Source organism: Cervus elaphus, chromosome 20 (genome assembly GCF_910594005.1).
Source record: "Cervus elaphus chromosome 20, mCerEla1.1, whole genome shotgun sequence".
In the NCBI taxonomy this organism is placed as follows: domain Eukaryota; kingdom Metazoa; phylum Chordata; class Mammalia; order Artiodactyla; family Cervidae; genus Cervus; species Cervus elaphus.
In genome coordinates, this window is record NC_057834.1 from 49267056 (window position 1) to 49284683 (window position 17628).

Genomic DNA, 17628 nt, shown 5'->3' on the forward strand with positions numbered 1-17628 from the left:
AAATCTGATAGACAGAATGCCTGAAGAACTATGGATGGAGGTTGGTGACATTGTACGGGAGGCTATGATCAAGACCATCCCTGAGAAAAAGAAATGCAAAGGAGAAAAGGAAAGATATACCCATTTGATGCAGAGTTCCAAAGAATAGCAAAGAGAGATAAGAAAGCCTTCCTCAGTGATCAGTGCAAAGAAATAGAGGAAAATAATAGAATGGGAAAGACTAGAGATCTCTTCAAGAAAACTAGAGATACCAAGGTAGCATTTCATTCAAAGATGGGCACAATAAAGGACAGAAATGGAATGGACCTAACAGAAGCAGAAGATACTAAGAGGTAGCAAGAATACACAGAAGAACTATACAAAAAAGATCTTCATGACCCAGATAATCATGATGGTGTGATCACTTATCTAGAGCCAGACATCCTGGAATGCGAAGGAAGTCAAGTGGGCCTTAGGAAGCATCACTATGAACAAGGCTAGTGGAGGTGATGAAATTCCAGTTGAACTATTTCAAATCCTAAAAGATGATTTTGTGAAAGTGCTGCACTCAATTTGTCAGCATATTTGGAAAACTCAGCAGTGGCCGCAGGATTGGAAAAGATCAGTTTTCATTCCAATCCCTAAGGAAGGCAGTGCCAAAGAATGCTCAAACTACTACACAATTGCACTCATCTCACATGCTAGCAAAGTAATCCTCAAAATTCTCCAAGCCAGGCTTCAACAGTATGTGAACCGTGAACTTCCAGATGTTCAAGTTGGATTTAGAAAAGGCAGAGGAACCAGAGATCAAATTGCCAACATCCGTTGGATCACAGAAAAAGCGAGAGAGTTCCAGAAAAACATCTACTTCTGTTTTATTTATTATGCCAAAGCCTTTGACTGAGTGGATCACAACAAACTGTGGAAAATTCTTAAAAGAGATGGGAATACCAGACCACCTGGCCTGCCTCCTGAGAAATCTGTATGCAGGTCAAGAAGCAACAGTTAAAACGGAATATGGAAAAACAGGCTGGTTCCAAATAGGGAAAGTAGTACGTCAAGGCGGAACATTGTCACCCTGCTTATTTAACTTGTATGCAGAATACATCATGCAAAATGCCAGGCTGGATGAAGTGCAAGCTGGAATCAAGATTGCCGGGATAAATATCAATAACCTCAGATACGCAGATGACACCACGCTTATGGCAGAAAGCAAAGAAGAAAAAAAGAAACATTTGATGAAAGTGGAAGAAGAGAATGAAAAAGTTGGCTTAAAACTCAATATTCAGAAAACCAAGATTATGACATCTGGTCCCATCACTTCGTGGCAAATAGATGGGGAAACAATGGAAACAGTGAGAGACTTTATCTTTTTGGGCTCCAAAATCACTGTAGATGGTGACTGCAGCTATGAAATTAAAAGCCACTTGCTCCTTGGAAGAAAAGTTTTGACCAACCTAGACAGCATATTAAAAAGCAAAAACATTACTTCACCAACAAAGGTCCATCTAGTCAAAGCTATGGTTTTTCCAGTAGTCATGTATGAATGAGAGTTGGACTATAAAGAAATCTGAGTGCCAAAGAACTGATGCTTTTGCACTGTGGTGTTGGAGAAGACTCTTGAGAGTCCCTTGGACAGCAAAGAGATCCAACCAGTCCACCCTAAAGGAAATCAGTCCTGAATATTCATTGGAAGGACTGATGCTGAAGCTGAAACTCCAATACTTTGGCCACATGATGCAAAGAACTGACTCATTGAAAAGACCCTGATGCTAGGAATGATTGAAGGCGGGAGGAGAAGGGGACAACAGAGGATGAGATGGTTGGATGTCATCACCGACTCAATGGACATGAGTTTGAGTAAGCTCTGTGAGTTGGTGATGGACAGGAAAGCCTGGCATGCTGCAGTCCATGGGGTCATAGAGAGTCAGACACAACTGAGTTACTGAACTGAACTGATTCACAGCTGCACTGTGTAGTATCCTGGATTACATTTCCTTTTTATTTGTTTAGTTTGATAAACATTTGTCATTACTCTCCCCCAAATTCTCTACTTAAGAGTAAATCTCTGCTCCGTACATTCAAACCTAACAGGTATTCCATCAGTTGTGTTGTCTAAGCAATATCTTTCCTGTGTATTCTGAACCTCTGCGTGCCCTCTACTTGTTTTCTGGGTTTACAGGGTCACAGGTGAACAGGAATTTTGCCCAAGGATGGACAGGAAATTGAGTCACACCCATAACTGACTTAGAAGATATTTAGATAACATTTGAGCCTTAGAGTTGATGCTGGAAAGGGTTAAAACTTTGAAGGATGTTGGGATTGGGTGAATATATTTTATACATGGGAAAGATATGAATTTTAGAGGCCACAAGGTGAACCATAGGCTTCCCTGTGGCTCAGCTGGTAAAGAATCTGCCTGCAATGCAGGAGACCTGGGTTTGATCCCAGGGTTGGGAAGATCCCCTGGAGAAGGGAAAGACTACCCACTCCATTATTCTGGTCTGGAAAATTCCATGGACTCTATAGTCCGTGGGGTTGCAAAGAGTCAGACCAACTGAGCAACTTTCACTATCAGTGTGAACTGTTTTATGTTGAACAGTGTCCCTCAAAAGGTTTTTTAGACTCCTTATACCCAGGACCTGAAAGTGGATTATTTGGAATTAAGGTGTCTAAATGATGTAATCAAGTTAAGATGAGGTCATTATAGTCAGTTTCAATCAAATGTGATTTATATCCTTGTAAGAAGAAGAAAATAACCAACTAAAGACACACAGGGAGAATATTTTGTGACCAGAGAGGTGGAGATTAGAATGATGCAGATCCAAGCTAAAATACACCAAGGATTGATGACCACTGCCAGAAGCTACCATACAAAGCAGCAAAGAAAATTCTACCAGTTCTCAGAGAGAGCATGCTACACAGCTGTGGTCCTGCCATCCCCTTTGCTGTCATCCTGGCCATATCCTTTGCCTCTATTTCCAGTTAGATACTGTCTTCTACATCCCATGCTGTCCTCTCTCTTGGGTTACTCTCTTTTTGTAGGCAACTGTCTTTTCAAGTTGCCTCCTGAGTTAACATAAATGGCAGGTAAATTTTTGAGGTGATGGATGTTTGACAATACCTTAATTCTATACTTTTAACTGCCAGTTTGGCTTTATATAAGATGCTAAGTTAAAAAGTATTTTCCTTCAACATTTTGAAGCCATTCCTCAATAGTCTTCTAGCTTTCCAGATTGTCCTTGAGAAGAAAAAAAACAATGAAATTCTGATTCCTGATCAGTTGAGCCTGTGTTTTTTCTTCTCTCTGTAAGGTCTTTAAGATTTTCTTTTTGTTCCAGTGTTCTGGATTTCCTGCTGATATGCCTTGATGTGTGGTTCTATTCCTAATATTGCCCCGGGGAGCCCAGTATAATCCAGAAACTCTGATCTTTACATTCTGGGAAATATTATACAGTCATCACTCTAATAATCACCTCCCCTCCCTTTTCTTTAGTCTTTCTTCCTGAAACTCCTGTTGTTCTGGTATTGGACTCCTAGACTGAACTTCCAATTTCCTTATCCTTTCCTTCCAAGTTTCCAACAGCTTTTCTTCTTATTCTGGAAATATGTCTCTGCTTTCATCGAATGTTTCTATCAAGTCTTCTGTATCTGTTGTTATAATATTAATATCATAAGGTTATATTTATAATTACAAATTACATTTATAAAACATACTCTTCACATTCCCTGGTACCGTATCTTCTCCTATCTCTATGAGGATACTAAAGTCCTTTGAAGTCTTCTCCCTGAAAACTCCTTTCCCCAGGTTTTAACTATTTTTTTGTGTGTGGGGGGGGGTGTCTTCATTTTTCATATTGAAGAATAGCATCTAGTGATATTTGCCTCTTTGTTTACATTCATAATGAGATACTAAAAAAATATGATAGGAAGTGCTACATAAAGTCAAAGTGGGGGAAAGTTGTCAATAACCTGACCTTGTTGTTGGGTGATTTGGCTGCTGGCGGGGCGGGGGGGGCGGCGGTTCTTGAAAGACCCGTGAATGTTGATGTATTAATTCTATACTCTTGTACCATTTATAGTCTCTAGGGAAAAAAGTCTGACATCTTATCTCCCACGACATAGCTTGTCAGAGTTTTAGGAGCTGAAGAATGATGGAGGAAAGGAGTTTCAGATTTCTTCCCACCCAGTGTCTAGATCTGCACTGTCCAGTGTGGTAGCCAGTAGTGTCACATGTAGCTTCTGAGTACTTAGCAATTTTTATATTGATGTTAAATAAAATATATAGTTTAATATTACCTTAACTTTTAAAATATGACTACTATAAATTTTTAAATCACTCACATGGCTCACACTTGTGGCTCACCTTATATTTCTGTTAGACCATGCCAATTCAACTTTTACAGAATTCTCTTTTTTCTGTAGTACAGCTCTCCCTCAGTGGTGCCCAGGGTCCCTCCCCTTAAAAAATCCACAGGGTCAGCTTCTATAGTAATAATCCTCCTTTCTTCTGCTGATGTGAGAGATGGGCAGTCCCCTGGCTGCTCAGAATGGTTGAGGCTTCTTAAAAGACATTAATCTTCCTATTTTCATTGCCACTTTCACTCCACTTTCAGAGGTACCTAACTCCGCCATTTCCTGAGTCTTTCTGTGTTTCTGCTCACAAAGTTCCTTCTGGTCTCTCTTAAAACTAATCTTGGAATTTGACTTTCCATGTTCTGCTAAATCAGTTACCATTTATTCTTCTGCTTTCTAGCCTCCACAATATTTCTTTTGTCTCGTCTTCCTTGGGCTTCAACTTTGTGATATTAAAACTCGAATTTGACTGTTCCTTTAGTGAGGGATTAGGAAGTGCATGTGTTTAATCTTTCATTTTTAACTGGAAGTTCATTTCGGATTTTATTTTGTTTTAGCCCTGTCCTCCTCACTCCACAGAAGCTTAACTTTTATTTCTTTTTAAAAAATATTTATTTATTTATTTATTTGGCTGCTCCAGGTCTTAGTTGCGGCATGTGAACTCTTAGTTGTGGCATGTGGAATCTAATTCCCTGACTAGGGATTGAACCCAGGCCCCCTGCATTGGGAGCCTGGAGTCTTAGCCACTGAACCACCAGGGAAGTCCTGAAGCTTCAGTTTTCAAGATCACATGTAATTGTCCTGCCAAACCTAATGAACACTTCTTTGTTCATCTTCCTTGACCTTTTCATCACAAAGCTGATCACTTCCCCGCAAAACACTGTTCACTCCTGGTTTCCAAGGCACCATACTGGGTTCCTCCTAGTGCTCCATCTGGAGTTTTGTTGAGTACTTCTCCTCTACCTACTATTTAAATATTGAAGTGCCTCAAGCCTCAGTCTTGAATTGTCCTCTCTCCTCTGTAAACATTCTTTTAATGATTTTATCTACTACATTTGTCTAATCCTGATGACTCATAAAAGTTATCTTCCAAATTATCTCTATCTTGAGTTCTGCATTAGTGAATTTCTGATAGGCATCTTAAATATTTAGTGTCCCACATGAAGCAAATAATTTTCCCACCTAAGCATGCTTCTCCCCTCATCCATCTCAGAAAATGTCAACATCAAGCCAAAAAGGCTGAGAGTCATTCCTTACTTCAGCTTTTCCTTTGTTCTACATATCTGATCCATCATCGAGTTTTGAGGGTATACTTCAAATTACCTCTGGCTATTCACCATCTCCACTGCTGCTACTTTAATCCAACTACCATCCTCCCCATCTACTGTAATATCATCAGCCTATTTCACTTTCTCTCCACTTCAATCCATTCTCTCCATATCAGGTGTTCCATCAATTGCTTCTTAAACACACATCTCTGAACTCCAGAATCCTCTGTAAAAATCTTAATCATATTTTAAAGAAAAGTCTTAGCTTTCTGATTTGTTTTGTTTTTCTGTGAATGTAGTAGGTCTCCATTTTTAATGAAAAAAATTAATGAGAAAAATATTAATACATAATAATAGGTAAAAGCCAAATTTTTTAAATTTATTGAAGTATAGTTGATTTGCAATGTTGTGGCCAAATTTTTTAAAAGGAAAAGAAAGAAATTGTATAAAACCTTATCAAATATTGATTGAGAACACCTACACATTCATCAAAAATAGAAGTTTGTTTGTTTGTTTTCTAATTTAAAATCTGAAAGGAATTTGCCAAAAAAAGTAAAGTAATGGATAGGACCCCACAGAGCAAAATGTTTTAAATGCAAAAATATTTACCATGTCGGGACTTCCCTGGCAGTCCAATAGTCTACTGCAGGGGAGTATGGGTTTGAGCCCTGATCAGGGAACTAAGATCCCCACATCTGCACTGTGCAGCCTGAAAAAAAAAGAGAAAGAAAACAAATTTACCACATATGTGTTTCTTGTATTGGCTCTCAGGGAACAGTTGTTAAAATTTAAATGCCGCTTCATAAAGACATATAGGGGATTAGATTGGGGAGTAAATGTATTATTTTAGGTATACTACCAGTGTGCAATTGACAGCAAAAGTAAAATAGTCCTTTCCTGACATAATATGCAATTCCATGCCTTCAGATCATCCAAACAGTGGAGAATAGAAAGCTGCTTCCACCAAATTGATACGGACAAGAAAAAACAACAAAACCCCACAACTGTCTAATTTCTTTCCCTCTGGACGTATTTCTTTATGTTGATTGGCATAATGAAAAGGCAGCTGCCCACAGGGCCCCTCTGTTTGTGGCTGCAATTGCAGTGCTGAGGATAAAATGTTTTGGAAAGGATCAGGAATAGAAGTTGTGTAGAAGCAGTAAGAAGACCACTCACAGTATGTCTCTGCACCACACCGTGCTCTAGTGGAGAGCACTGTGTGGGGTGTGAAATGTGACATTTAGAGTCAAAAGACTGGTATAAGCCCTTGTACCAGAACTTAGGAACTCCATACTCTTAGACAAGTCTCTTATTCTCTCTTGGCCACAAATGAGACTCAAAAATGCAGCTTTTAATATTTTGAAATGGAAAAAATAATCATACCATTTTATTTGATGAGGTTTTTATAATAAAATGAGATGATTTATCTGACGGGGGGTGTGTGTGTGTGTGTGTGTGTGTGTGTGTGTGTGTGTGTGTTAAGTCGCTTCAGTTGTATCCGACTCTTTGCAACCCTATGGACTGTAGCCTACCAGGCTCCTCTTTTCATGGACTTCTCCAGGTAAAAATACAGGAGTGGATTGCCATACCCTCCTCCAGGCAATCTTCCCAACCCAGGGATTGAACCCAGGTCTCCCATACTGCAGGCGGATTCTTTACCATCAGGAAAGCCCAAAAACACTGGAGAGGGTAGCCTATCCCTTTTCCAGGGGATCTTCCTGACCCAGGAATCGAACCAGGGTCTCCTGCATTGCAGGTGGATTCTTTACCAGCTGAGCTACCAGAGAAGCTTAAAATGAGGGTATAGAAAGTGTTAAATGACTCCTAGACTTTATTATCTCCCAGCATTAATGAAAAAGACTTGAACAAGTACCTCTGTGCTTGGAGCCTAGGATTTGGTTTTCTTACAAGAGTTACTAAAATGCTCCTGAAAATATCTGCCGTCTCTGCTCTCACTTGACCAGCATCATGGAAATACAGGGAGAAAGAGGAGGAAGCAGAGAAAGGCCCTAGCCGGAGGCCCTGCTCTCGGGGAAAAAAAGACAAAACAACACATTTGTTTTGATTTTCAGGTTCTTCAAGAAGCCGATCAGCAATACAGGTGTATTGATTCTTATTACCATACACAAGACAACTCTTTACTGTTGGTCTTTCATAACCCAATGAATTTACAACGTCTGCATCATGAATACTGGAACGTTGGCCTTCACTCTAATGTTGGATTCAGGTAACCAACTTAGATGGTCTAGTTAGTTATCTTAGTTAGCGTGTTACTTGGTTTTTAGTTCCTTAGCCTAAGCTGAGTGGTTCAACCCAATAAAAACATTTGTGCGGTACCGCAGATTCAGTGAAGGTCACCAAGTTGAATGCTATGTGCCAGGCACTGAAGAAGACAGACGTCATTCCTGGCCCCATTGAATCTCGTGGGGTTATTATTAAATTACACTTGATTCATTTAGACTCCAATATAACAGCCTCTGTAGGAACTACAAAACATGGCATTCCATATGCAGGTTTTGGGTAACTCCACTTTATCTAGGGTAACTGAACGACACATGCCCTCAGGTCCCCAGCAAACTGAGACCTCTAGGAATCAGTGATTTGTTGTTCCTTCCCAGCTCCTTAATTATTTCATTGCTATCTTAAAATTGTTCTCCCCTTTCTCATTAGTGATGAGAACTTTTCATTATTTTTCTGTACTGGTTAATGTATATTCAGTATTTGTTATTTATATAGAATTTAGTCTTAAGGGATACAGAGAGGATGACCATGGACCTACAGAAAATTGGAGAAATGGACTGTGTGCATACATATACACAGAAACACACACTTTAAAGTCATAAGATGGTTTTTTAAAATTAGGATACACGATAGGTATGCCAAGCTAATGTATTAAACTGTGCTTTCCTTTGTTTTGTTTTTCATTGACAGTAATTACGCTTTTCATTTCTTTGTTGACTAAGACTTCAGTACAACTTTGAGAACATTGTTGTCTTATTCTAGGTTTTGAATATTCATCTATTAAGTATTTTTTCGGTTTTTTGCCATAGGTAAATGCTCCTTATTAGGTTAGAAAATTTTCTTATATTGCTAGTTTGCTCTAGGTGCTTAATTATAAATGACTATTAAATAATATCAGATGATTTTTCTGCATCAATTTAGATGTTCTCTTTTTTCCTTTAATCTGTTAAAGCGTGAAATTTTATTAATAGATATTCTAATGTTCAAACTTACATTCCTATGAAAATCCAATTTGTCCATTATGTTATCTTGTTTATATATTGCTACATTTGATTTGCTAATATATTACTTAGAATATGTCCATCTGTATTCATGGGTAAGACTCAGCTATAATTTATCCCATCTTTAAATGTTCTTGTCTGGCTTGAGATTGAGATTTTTATTAGCCTCATAAATTAATGGGTGGATATTCTCCCTTTTTATCTCTATTTTTCTTATTTTATAAAAGAATTTATGTAAGACTAATATATATATATTCCTTTGGCATTTGGTAAAATTTGTAAATAAGAACATCTGGACCTGGGAAGATGTTTAATTACTGACTTAACCTCTGTCATGATTATTAGACTCTGAGTTTGCTATGTATTTTTGAACTAGATTTGATAATATGTATTTCTCTAGGAATTTGACCATTTTACCTGTTTTCAAAGTTATTGCATAAAGTGGATTACAATATGCTCTTGGCTTTTTGTGTTACATATATCTGTTTTAATTCCTAATGCTTTTAAACTGAGATTTCTCTATTTTTCTGGACTAGTCTTGCCAAAGGTTTGCCAATTTTGTTAATTTTTTTTAAAGCAACTATTACATTTGATCCTTTCTCCTTTTTATTTTTTAAAATTATGCTCTCGTCTTTATTATTATTTATTTTCTCTCAATTTCTTTGGATTATTCCAATGTCCTTTAACTTTTAAAATTAGAATTTTATCTCAAGATTTTGAGTTATTTTTGTGGCTTTACAAGTATTTAAGGCAAAAATTTCTTTTTAAATACCACCTTAGCACTACAAAATATCTGATTGATGGAATTTTATTGTTCATTTTTTTGAACACATCATTCTTTTTTATTGCATTATAGCTGATTTACTATTATATTAGTTTCAGGTGTACATTATGATTCAATATTTTTATAGATTATACTCCATTTAAAGTATTGTAAAATATTGGCTACATTTTCCTGTGCTGTACAATGTATCCCTGTAGTTTATTTTATACCTAGTAGTTTGTGCCTCTTTACCCCTATTCTTTTTTTTAGTATATGTGCTGCCGAAGCGAGCACTTTACCCCTGTTCTTATCTTGCCTCTTTCCCCTTCTCTCTCCTAACTGGTAACCACTAGTTTGTTTTCTGTGTCTGTGAGTCTGTTTTGGTTTTGTTATATTCATTCGTTTGCTTTCTTTTTTAAGTTCCACATATAGGTGATAACAAACAGTATTTGTCTTTCTCTGTATGACCTATTTGACTAAACATAGTAGGTCCATCCATGTTGCTGCAAATGGCACAATTCCATTCTCTTTTATGGCTGAGTAGTGTTCCATTATGTATACGTACCACATCTTATCTCTTCATCTGTTGATAGACACTTAGGTTGCTTTCATATCTTGGCTATTTTGAACAATGCTGCTATATCATTCATTTCTCATTTCCATCATTCTTATTTGACCCATGGATTGCATAGAAATGTGTGTTTTTATTTTAAACATTTGGCTGAGTTACATTTTTATTATAGTTTATAATTTCAAAAGTAGCAGTCAGACAACATGTTCTATAGAATACTGATGCTATGAAATTTGTTGATCCACTTTGTTGCTTAATATGTGGTCAGTTGTTATAAATACTCCAAGTTTGTGTGTTAAGGAAGTATATTCTTCAGTTTTTGAATACAGGTTCTTAATCTTCACTTCTTTCTGATTTTTAAAAACTTGGTCAGTCAACTAATGAGAAATGATTAAAAAAAAACTCAATGTGTGATGGAACTTGTAGATTTCTTCCTATAAATTTGTCAGTTTTTGACTCCATGCTTGTTAAGATTGACACCACCCTTATGGTGACACCATCCTTATGGCAGAAAGTGAAGAAGAACTAAAGATCCTTTTGATGAAAGTGAAAGAAGACAGTGAAAAGGTTGGCTTAAAACTTAACATTAAAAAAACTAAGATCATGGCATCTAGTCCTGCCACTTCATGGCACATAGATGGGGAAACAAGGGAAACGGTGACAAACTTTGTTTTCTTGGGCTCCAAAATCACTGCAGATGGTGACTACAACCATGAAATTAAAAGACACTTGCTCCTTGGAAGAAAAGCTATGACTAACCTAGACAGCATATTAAAAAGCAGAGACATTACTTTGCCGACAAAGGTCCATCTAGTCAAAGCTATGGTTTTTCCAGTGGTCATGTGTGGAGGTGAGAGTTGGACTATAAAGAACACTAAGTGCCAAAGAGCTGTTGTTTTTGAACTATGATGTTGGAGAAGACTCTTGAGAGTCCCTTGGGCTGCATGGAGATCCAACCAGTCAAACCTAAAGGAAATCAGTCCTGAATATTCACTGGAAGGACTGACGCTGAAGCTGAAACTTCAATACTTTGGACATCTGATGTGAAGAACTGACGCCTTAGAAAAGACCCTGATGCTGGGAAAGATTGAAGGCGGGAGGAGAAGGGGATGACAGAAGATGAGATGGTTGGATGGCATCACCAACTTGTACATGAGTTTGAGCAAGCTCTGGGAGTTGGTGATAGACAGGGAAGCCTGGCTACAGTTCATGGAGTCACAAAGAGTCAGACACGACTAACTGACTGAACTGAACTGATGTTAAGATTATGTTAATAAGCAAAACAAGAATTGAGTTGTTTTCCTGATTAAGCTTTTATCAATATGCAATGTCGTTATCTCTAGGATTGCTCTTTGCTTTCAAGGTTATATTGTCCAATATTGATATATCTGTACAGACTTTATCACATGTATCTTGTCTGATAGTGATAAACTTTACAAGCCTCTTTTATATTTTATCTTGTATATCCTTTTCTATCCATTTACCTCTTGCAAAATATATATATAGCCAAATTTTAAAAATTCATCTGACAATATTAACCTCTTGAGAACCTAGTTCATATATTTGGACTAATTTCAACCATTTAATTTTGCCCTTTTATTTGCCCTTTTATTCAGTTTCTTTATTTCCCCTTATTTAGTTTGAATTAATTTCATTTTTATTACTACTACGAGAATGACAGTTATATACTATATCTCAACTCATTCTTCAGAAATTGTGATATACACTTTTAAATTTACAAAGTCATCAGCACCTCATGTTGTCCAGTCACTCAGTCGTGCCCGACTCTTTGTGATCCCATGGATTGCAGCGCTCTAAGCTTCTCTGTCCTAAAGTGTCTCCTGGAGTTTGCTCAAAGTCATATCCACTGAGTCAGTGATGCTGTCTAACCTTCTCATCCTCTGCTGCCCACTTCTCCTTTTGTCTTCAATCTTTCCCAGCATTGGGGTCTTTTCCCAGCATTGGGGTCTTTTCCAATGAGTCGGGTCTTCACATCAAGTGGCCAACTATTGGAGTTTCAACATCAGTCCTTGAAATGAATATTCAGGATTGATTTCCTTTAGGATCGACTGCTTTCATCTCCTGCAGAAGACCGTGCCTTTACCTTCCTACCAAATAATACAAGCACAATAGAGTGTTTTAATTTCTTATCCCCATTCCACATTTTCTATTATTGTAGAACACTTTAATTCTACCTTAATGTTTTTACCCCACAACATAATAACATTATTGTTTTCATATCCAGTGTTTATAAATTAATATATGCTTACTATTTTATTTTGCCTTCTTCCTAAGAGCTTTAAAAGTCCATATAGTGAGGATCTTTGATAGTAAAATAAGTTTTGTTTATTGCAAATATCTTCACTTTAGCCTTGTTCATGAAAGATAATTTTGCTAAGGATATAGTTCTTGATTGACATGTAAATTCTAAGCACTTTAAAGAAAATTATCCCATTGTCTTCTGAATGCCTTTGAAGTTATTAAGATGTAAACATCATTCTTAATAAGAAATGTTACAAGCATGCTCTATAAAATTAGAAACAAAATAGAGGTAACTCCCATGACCAATTCTAAGCAACATTTAATGAAGAGCTGAATCAGAAAAATTACTAAAAGTATCTTTAAAGTATAGGAATCCAAAAGGAAACTGTCATTATTGGCAGCTGAGGTTATTAGCTACACAGGAACATCCCAAACAATCTATCTAAAAATGTGAATTAATGGGAGAAATTACCTGATGATCAGTCCTGAGTATTCATTCAGCAACCCTGATGCTGAAGCTCCCAACACTTTGGTCTCCTGATGCAAACAGCCAATTCCTTAGAAAAGACCCTGATGCTGGGAAAGATTGAAGGCAAAAGGAGAAGGGAGCAGCAGAGGATGAGATGGTTGGATGGCATCACGGACTCAATGGGCGTGAATTTGAGCAAACTCAGGGAGATAGTGGAGGGCAGAGGAACCTGGCATGCTGCAGCATGACCCCATGTCAGTCCATGGGGTCACAGAGAGTTGGACACAACTTAGCAACTGGATAACAACAGCAGTGTATCCTCTAACTGCATTTTTTTGCACTACAAGAAATTGTTAGAAAATGTGATGTTTAAAAAAGGAAAAAATACCATTGACAACAGAAACAAAAACTAGAATACCCACAAAAGCCAAACCTAGGGTTGGTTGTTTATACCCACACTTTGACCAAAGAAAATCATTCTTTTTCCATTCCCCTCCCAAGTGAAAATGTTAGATATACTTGGCTTCAAATATTACAAATTAAATAATAAAACCCAACATATTGATTTTTACATACATTTTATAACTTAACAAAATGATACATTTTATTTGCAATTTTTCTCTTTCAGTAACCTATTTTATGACATGTTCTGTAATTTACTTCTCCAGTGATGTTTATATTATTCTCCTAAGTGTGTAAAATATATCATTTAGAGATGTATCGGTGTTATACTAGCCTTATGGATAACACTGACAATTATGTGTATTTTTTATGACCTGATTCTCCAAGATAATTGTGGATTCAAGTTAACAACCAGAATCACATGGTAAGTAGAATTTAATCCAATTCTGTGTTTACTTAGCTTTCTCAAGAACCCAGGGCAGGAGATACAGCATGACCCCATCTTCATCTCATCAGGGGGCTCAGCAGCTACCCCAAGGCACCACTCCTTTTGCCTCCCTCCCCCACACTGGTTGCATGTACCTGCTGAAATGAGCATCAAGGTACTGTGTCGCCCCCCTTCACCTGAGAAGCCACAGCCTACACTCCACTCCCATTTGTCTCATTAAGGTGTGAGCCCACAGTTCTGAGGATTCACAGCCACCAGAGAAGTCTATGAACAACCTAGACTGCACATTAAAAAGCAAAGGCAGTACTTTGCTGAAAAAAGTACATATAGTCAAAGCTATGGTTTTTTCCAGTAGTCATGTATGGATGGAGAGTTGGACCATAAAGAAAGCTGAATGCTGAAGAATCAATGCTTTTGAACTGTGGTGTTGGAGAGGACTCTTGAGAGTCCCTTGAACTGCAAGATTAAGCCAGTCAGTCCTAAAGGAAATCAGTCCTGAATATTCATTGGAAGGAATGATGCTGAAGCTGAAATTCTAACACTTTGGCCACCTGATTTAAAGAACTGACTCATTAGAAAAGACCCTGATGCAGGTAAAGATTGAAGGCAGGAGGAGAAGGGGACACAGGATGAGATGGTTGGATGGCATCACCAACTCAATGGACTTGAGTTTGAGCAAGCTCTGGAAGATGGTGAGGGACAGGGAGACCTGGCATGCTGCAGTCCTTGAGGTTGCAAAGAGTTGGACATGACTGAACAACTGAAGAACAATAACATTACTAAATCCAAGTAAGCAGTAAGATGCTGTCAGTTCAGTTCAGTTCAGTCACTCAGTCATGTCCAACTCTTTGCAACCCAAGGACTGCAGCACACCAGGCTTCTCTGTGCATCACCAACTCCCAGAGTTTACTCAAATTTATGTCCGTTGAGTCAGTGATGCCATCCAACCATCTCATCCTGTGTCATCCCCTTCTCCTCCCACCTTCAGTCTTTCTCAGCATCAGGTCTTTTCAAATGAGTCAGCTCTTTGCATCAGGTGGCCAAAGTACTGGAGTTTCAGCTTCAGCATCTGTCCTTCCAATGAATATTCAGGACTGATTTCCTTTAGGTTTGACTGGTTAGATCTCCGTGCAGTCCAAGGGACTCTCAAGAGTCTTCTCTAACACCACAGTTCCGAAGCATCAGTTCTTCAGGGCTCAGATTTCTTTATAGTCCAACTGTCACATCCATACATGACTACTGGAAAAACCATAGCTTTGACTAGATGGAACTTTGTTGGCAAAGTAATGTGTCTGCTTTTTAACATGCCATCTAGATTGGTCATAACTTTCCTTCCAAGGAGTAAGCATCTTTTAATTTCATGGCTGCAGTCACCGTCTGCAGTGATTTTGGAGCCCAAGAAAATAAAGTCTGTCATTGTTTCCATTGTTTCTCCATCTATTTGCCATGAAGTGATGGGACCAGATGCCATGATCTTACGTTTATGAATGTTGAGTTTTAAACCAACTTTTTCACTCTCCCCTTTCACTTTCATCGAGAGGCTCTTCAGTTTCTCTTCACTTTCTGCCATAAGGGTGGTGTCATCTGCATATCTGAGGTATATTTCTCCTGGCAGTCTTGATTCCAGCTTGTGCTTCATCCAGCCCGGCATTTCGTATGATGTACTCTGTATGTAAGTTAAATACGCAGGATGACAATACATAACCTTTACATACTCCTTTCCTGATTTGGAATCGGTCTGTTGTTCCATGTTCGGTTCTAACTGTTGCTTCTTGACCTGCATACAGATTTCTCAAGAGGAAGGTCAGATGGTCTAGTATTCCCATCTCTTTAAGAATTTTCTATAGTTGTTGTGATCCACACAGTCAAAGGTTTTGGCATAGTCAATAAAGCAGAAGTAGATGTTTTTCTGGAACTCTCTCACTTTTTCAGTGATCCAACTGATGTTGACAATTTGATCTCTGGTTCCCATACCTTTTCTAAATCCAGCTTGAACATCTCAAAGTTCACGGTTCACATACTGATGAAGCCTGGCTTGGAGAATTTTGAGCATTACTTTGCTAGCATGTGAGATAAGTGCAATTGTGCAGTAGTTTGAGCATTCTTTGGTATTGCCTTTTTTTGGGATTGGAACGAAAACTGACTTTTTCCAGGTCAGTAAGATGCTGACATATACATAAATGCACAAGCAGCTTAGGGTATAGTATTTAGGATGTAGGTATTCACAAGTCTGATAAGTTTATAGCAAGACTACAGTGTTTCAACTAAGCCAGTGAGTCAGTTAGCTGGTGGTCAATTCAGATGGTATCTACTGTGCTATAAAATTGCCCTATAAAGACATTTTACCATATTACTCTAATTAACAGTGCTAAGAATGACTGTTTCTCCAAGTTGTCATCAACTTTGGTATTATCAAGCATTAATCTTTGGTTTGGATGGAAATATCTAATTTTTAATTTTGTAGGTCTTTAATCATGAAAGAAGTTGAAAATTTTTCATATGTTCATTGAATATTTATAAAGACTACTTTGTACAAAATATATTCTAGCATATATCTTATATTATGGTTGTTACATGGGTGGTTTAGAATCAGTTAATTTTTGAAAAGTTCATTTGCACAATCAGTATCTTATGCACTTGTTGACTTTGATGTGAAGTGTCATTTGCTCAGTCATGTCTGACTCTTTACGACCCCATGGACTGTAGCCCACCAGGCTTCTCTGTCAGTGGGATTCTCCAGGCAAGAATATAGGGGCGGGTCACCATTCCCTTTTCCAGAGGATCTTCCTGACCCAGGGATTGAACCTGGGTCTCCTGAATTGCAGGCAAATTGTTTGCGATTTGAGCTGCCTATTAACTCAGTTGTCACCTGCTGATCTTTTCCTTTTTTAGAAATTATTTGGAACTTGTTGCAAAATCCATTCAAGATTGGATCATAAAAGAAGAAGCTCTATATCAGGAAACTAAAATGTCTGATGAAATCAATAAAACCAAGTATGAGCTGGAAATAAAATCTTCTGTTGGTATCAAAGTTTCTTCTACTAGCAAAATTTTTTCTATTAAAAAATCTAAAAGTGAGTAACCAATTTAACTTATATATAAAGTCCCAAGACATTCTGCTGTTTACTAATTAAATCAAGTCTGTGACTATTTCAGGATTAAAGAGTTGTCCACAACATTTCTGTGACTCTTCACTTTCCCTATAAAATAGAATAGCTGCTTTCTAAATATAATCAGAATATTTGTCTTATATTGATTCGATACTTATCTTATATTGACCCCACTTCCTGCCAGATTTGAAGGATTCAATCTGTTCAGATTAAATGTGATGTTAGAGAAATGCCAGATGTCTTTATTTTGGTGGGCTTGATAGGTTCGCCTATCTAAGGTTTGTTGGCAATATATGAGGTAAATTCAGATACAGTATGTCTCTGTAAGAATAATTATGGCTTCCAAAGAGAAAATAAAACAAGACCTTCCTTATAAGAATAACAGAAGAGTCCTGAGACTACCTGGGGGGTTAGAATAACAAATGAAGGGAAAATGAATTCTTGGGGGCCTATGGCATGGATTAGATGGGATATTGCATCAATATACATTTTTGTTTTTGTTGTCTATTTTCATTGTTTTGATGCTGCAAGCAGAGAGAAGAAGCTGACAAAAAGAAAAAGGATACTTGATCGATGAGTGAAATGTTGATGTAACTCATCTAGAAAATAAAGATATTTTACTGGGTTCAGACAAAGGGAATGAACTCTGTGTAATTACTATTCATTATTTCTGGTAACTAAGTTGAGAGTGATTTCCTATAAAGAAACAAAACTATATAATTTCCTAAGTTTTTGCAACCTCTATAAACTACCAGGGG

The 17628-nt window shown here is 37.6% G+C and overlaps 1 protein-coding gene across 1 annotated transcript in view; it reads left to right on the plus strand.

The window, feature by feature from the left end:
* The window catches only part of SPAG17 (sperm associated antigen 17), a 235476-nt gene that overhangs the window by 112064 nt on the left and 105784 nt on the right, over window positions 1-17628 (plus strand). The window contains exons 18-19 of the mRNA XM_043875734.1: window positions 7676-7830; window positions 16653-16834. Of these exons, the coding sequence (XP_043731669.1) occupies window positions 7676-7830; window positions 16653-16834 (337 nt within the window). The remainder of the gene's footprint in view (window positions 1-7675; window positions 7831-16652; window positions 16835-17628) is intronic.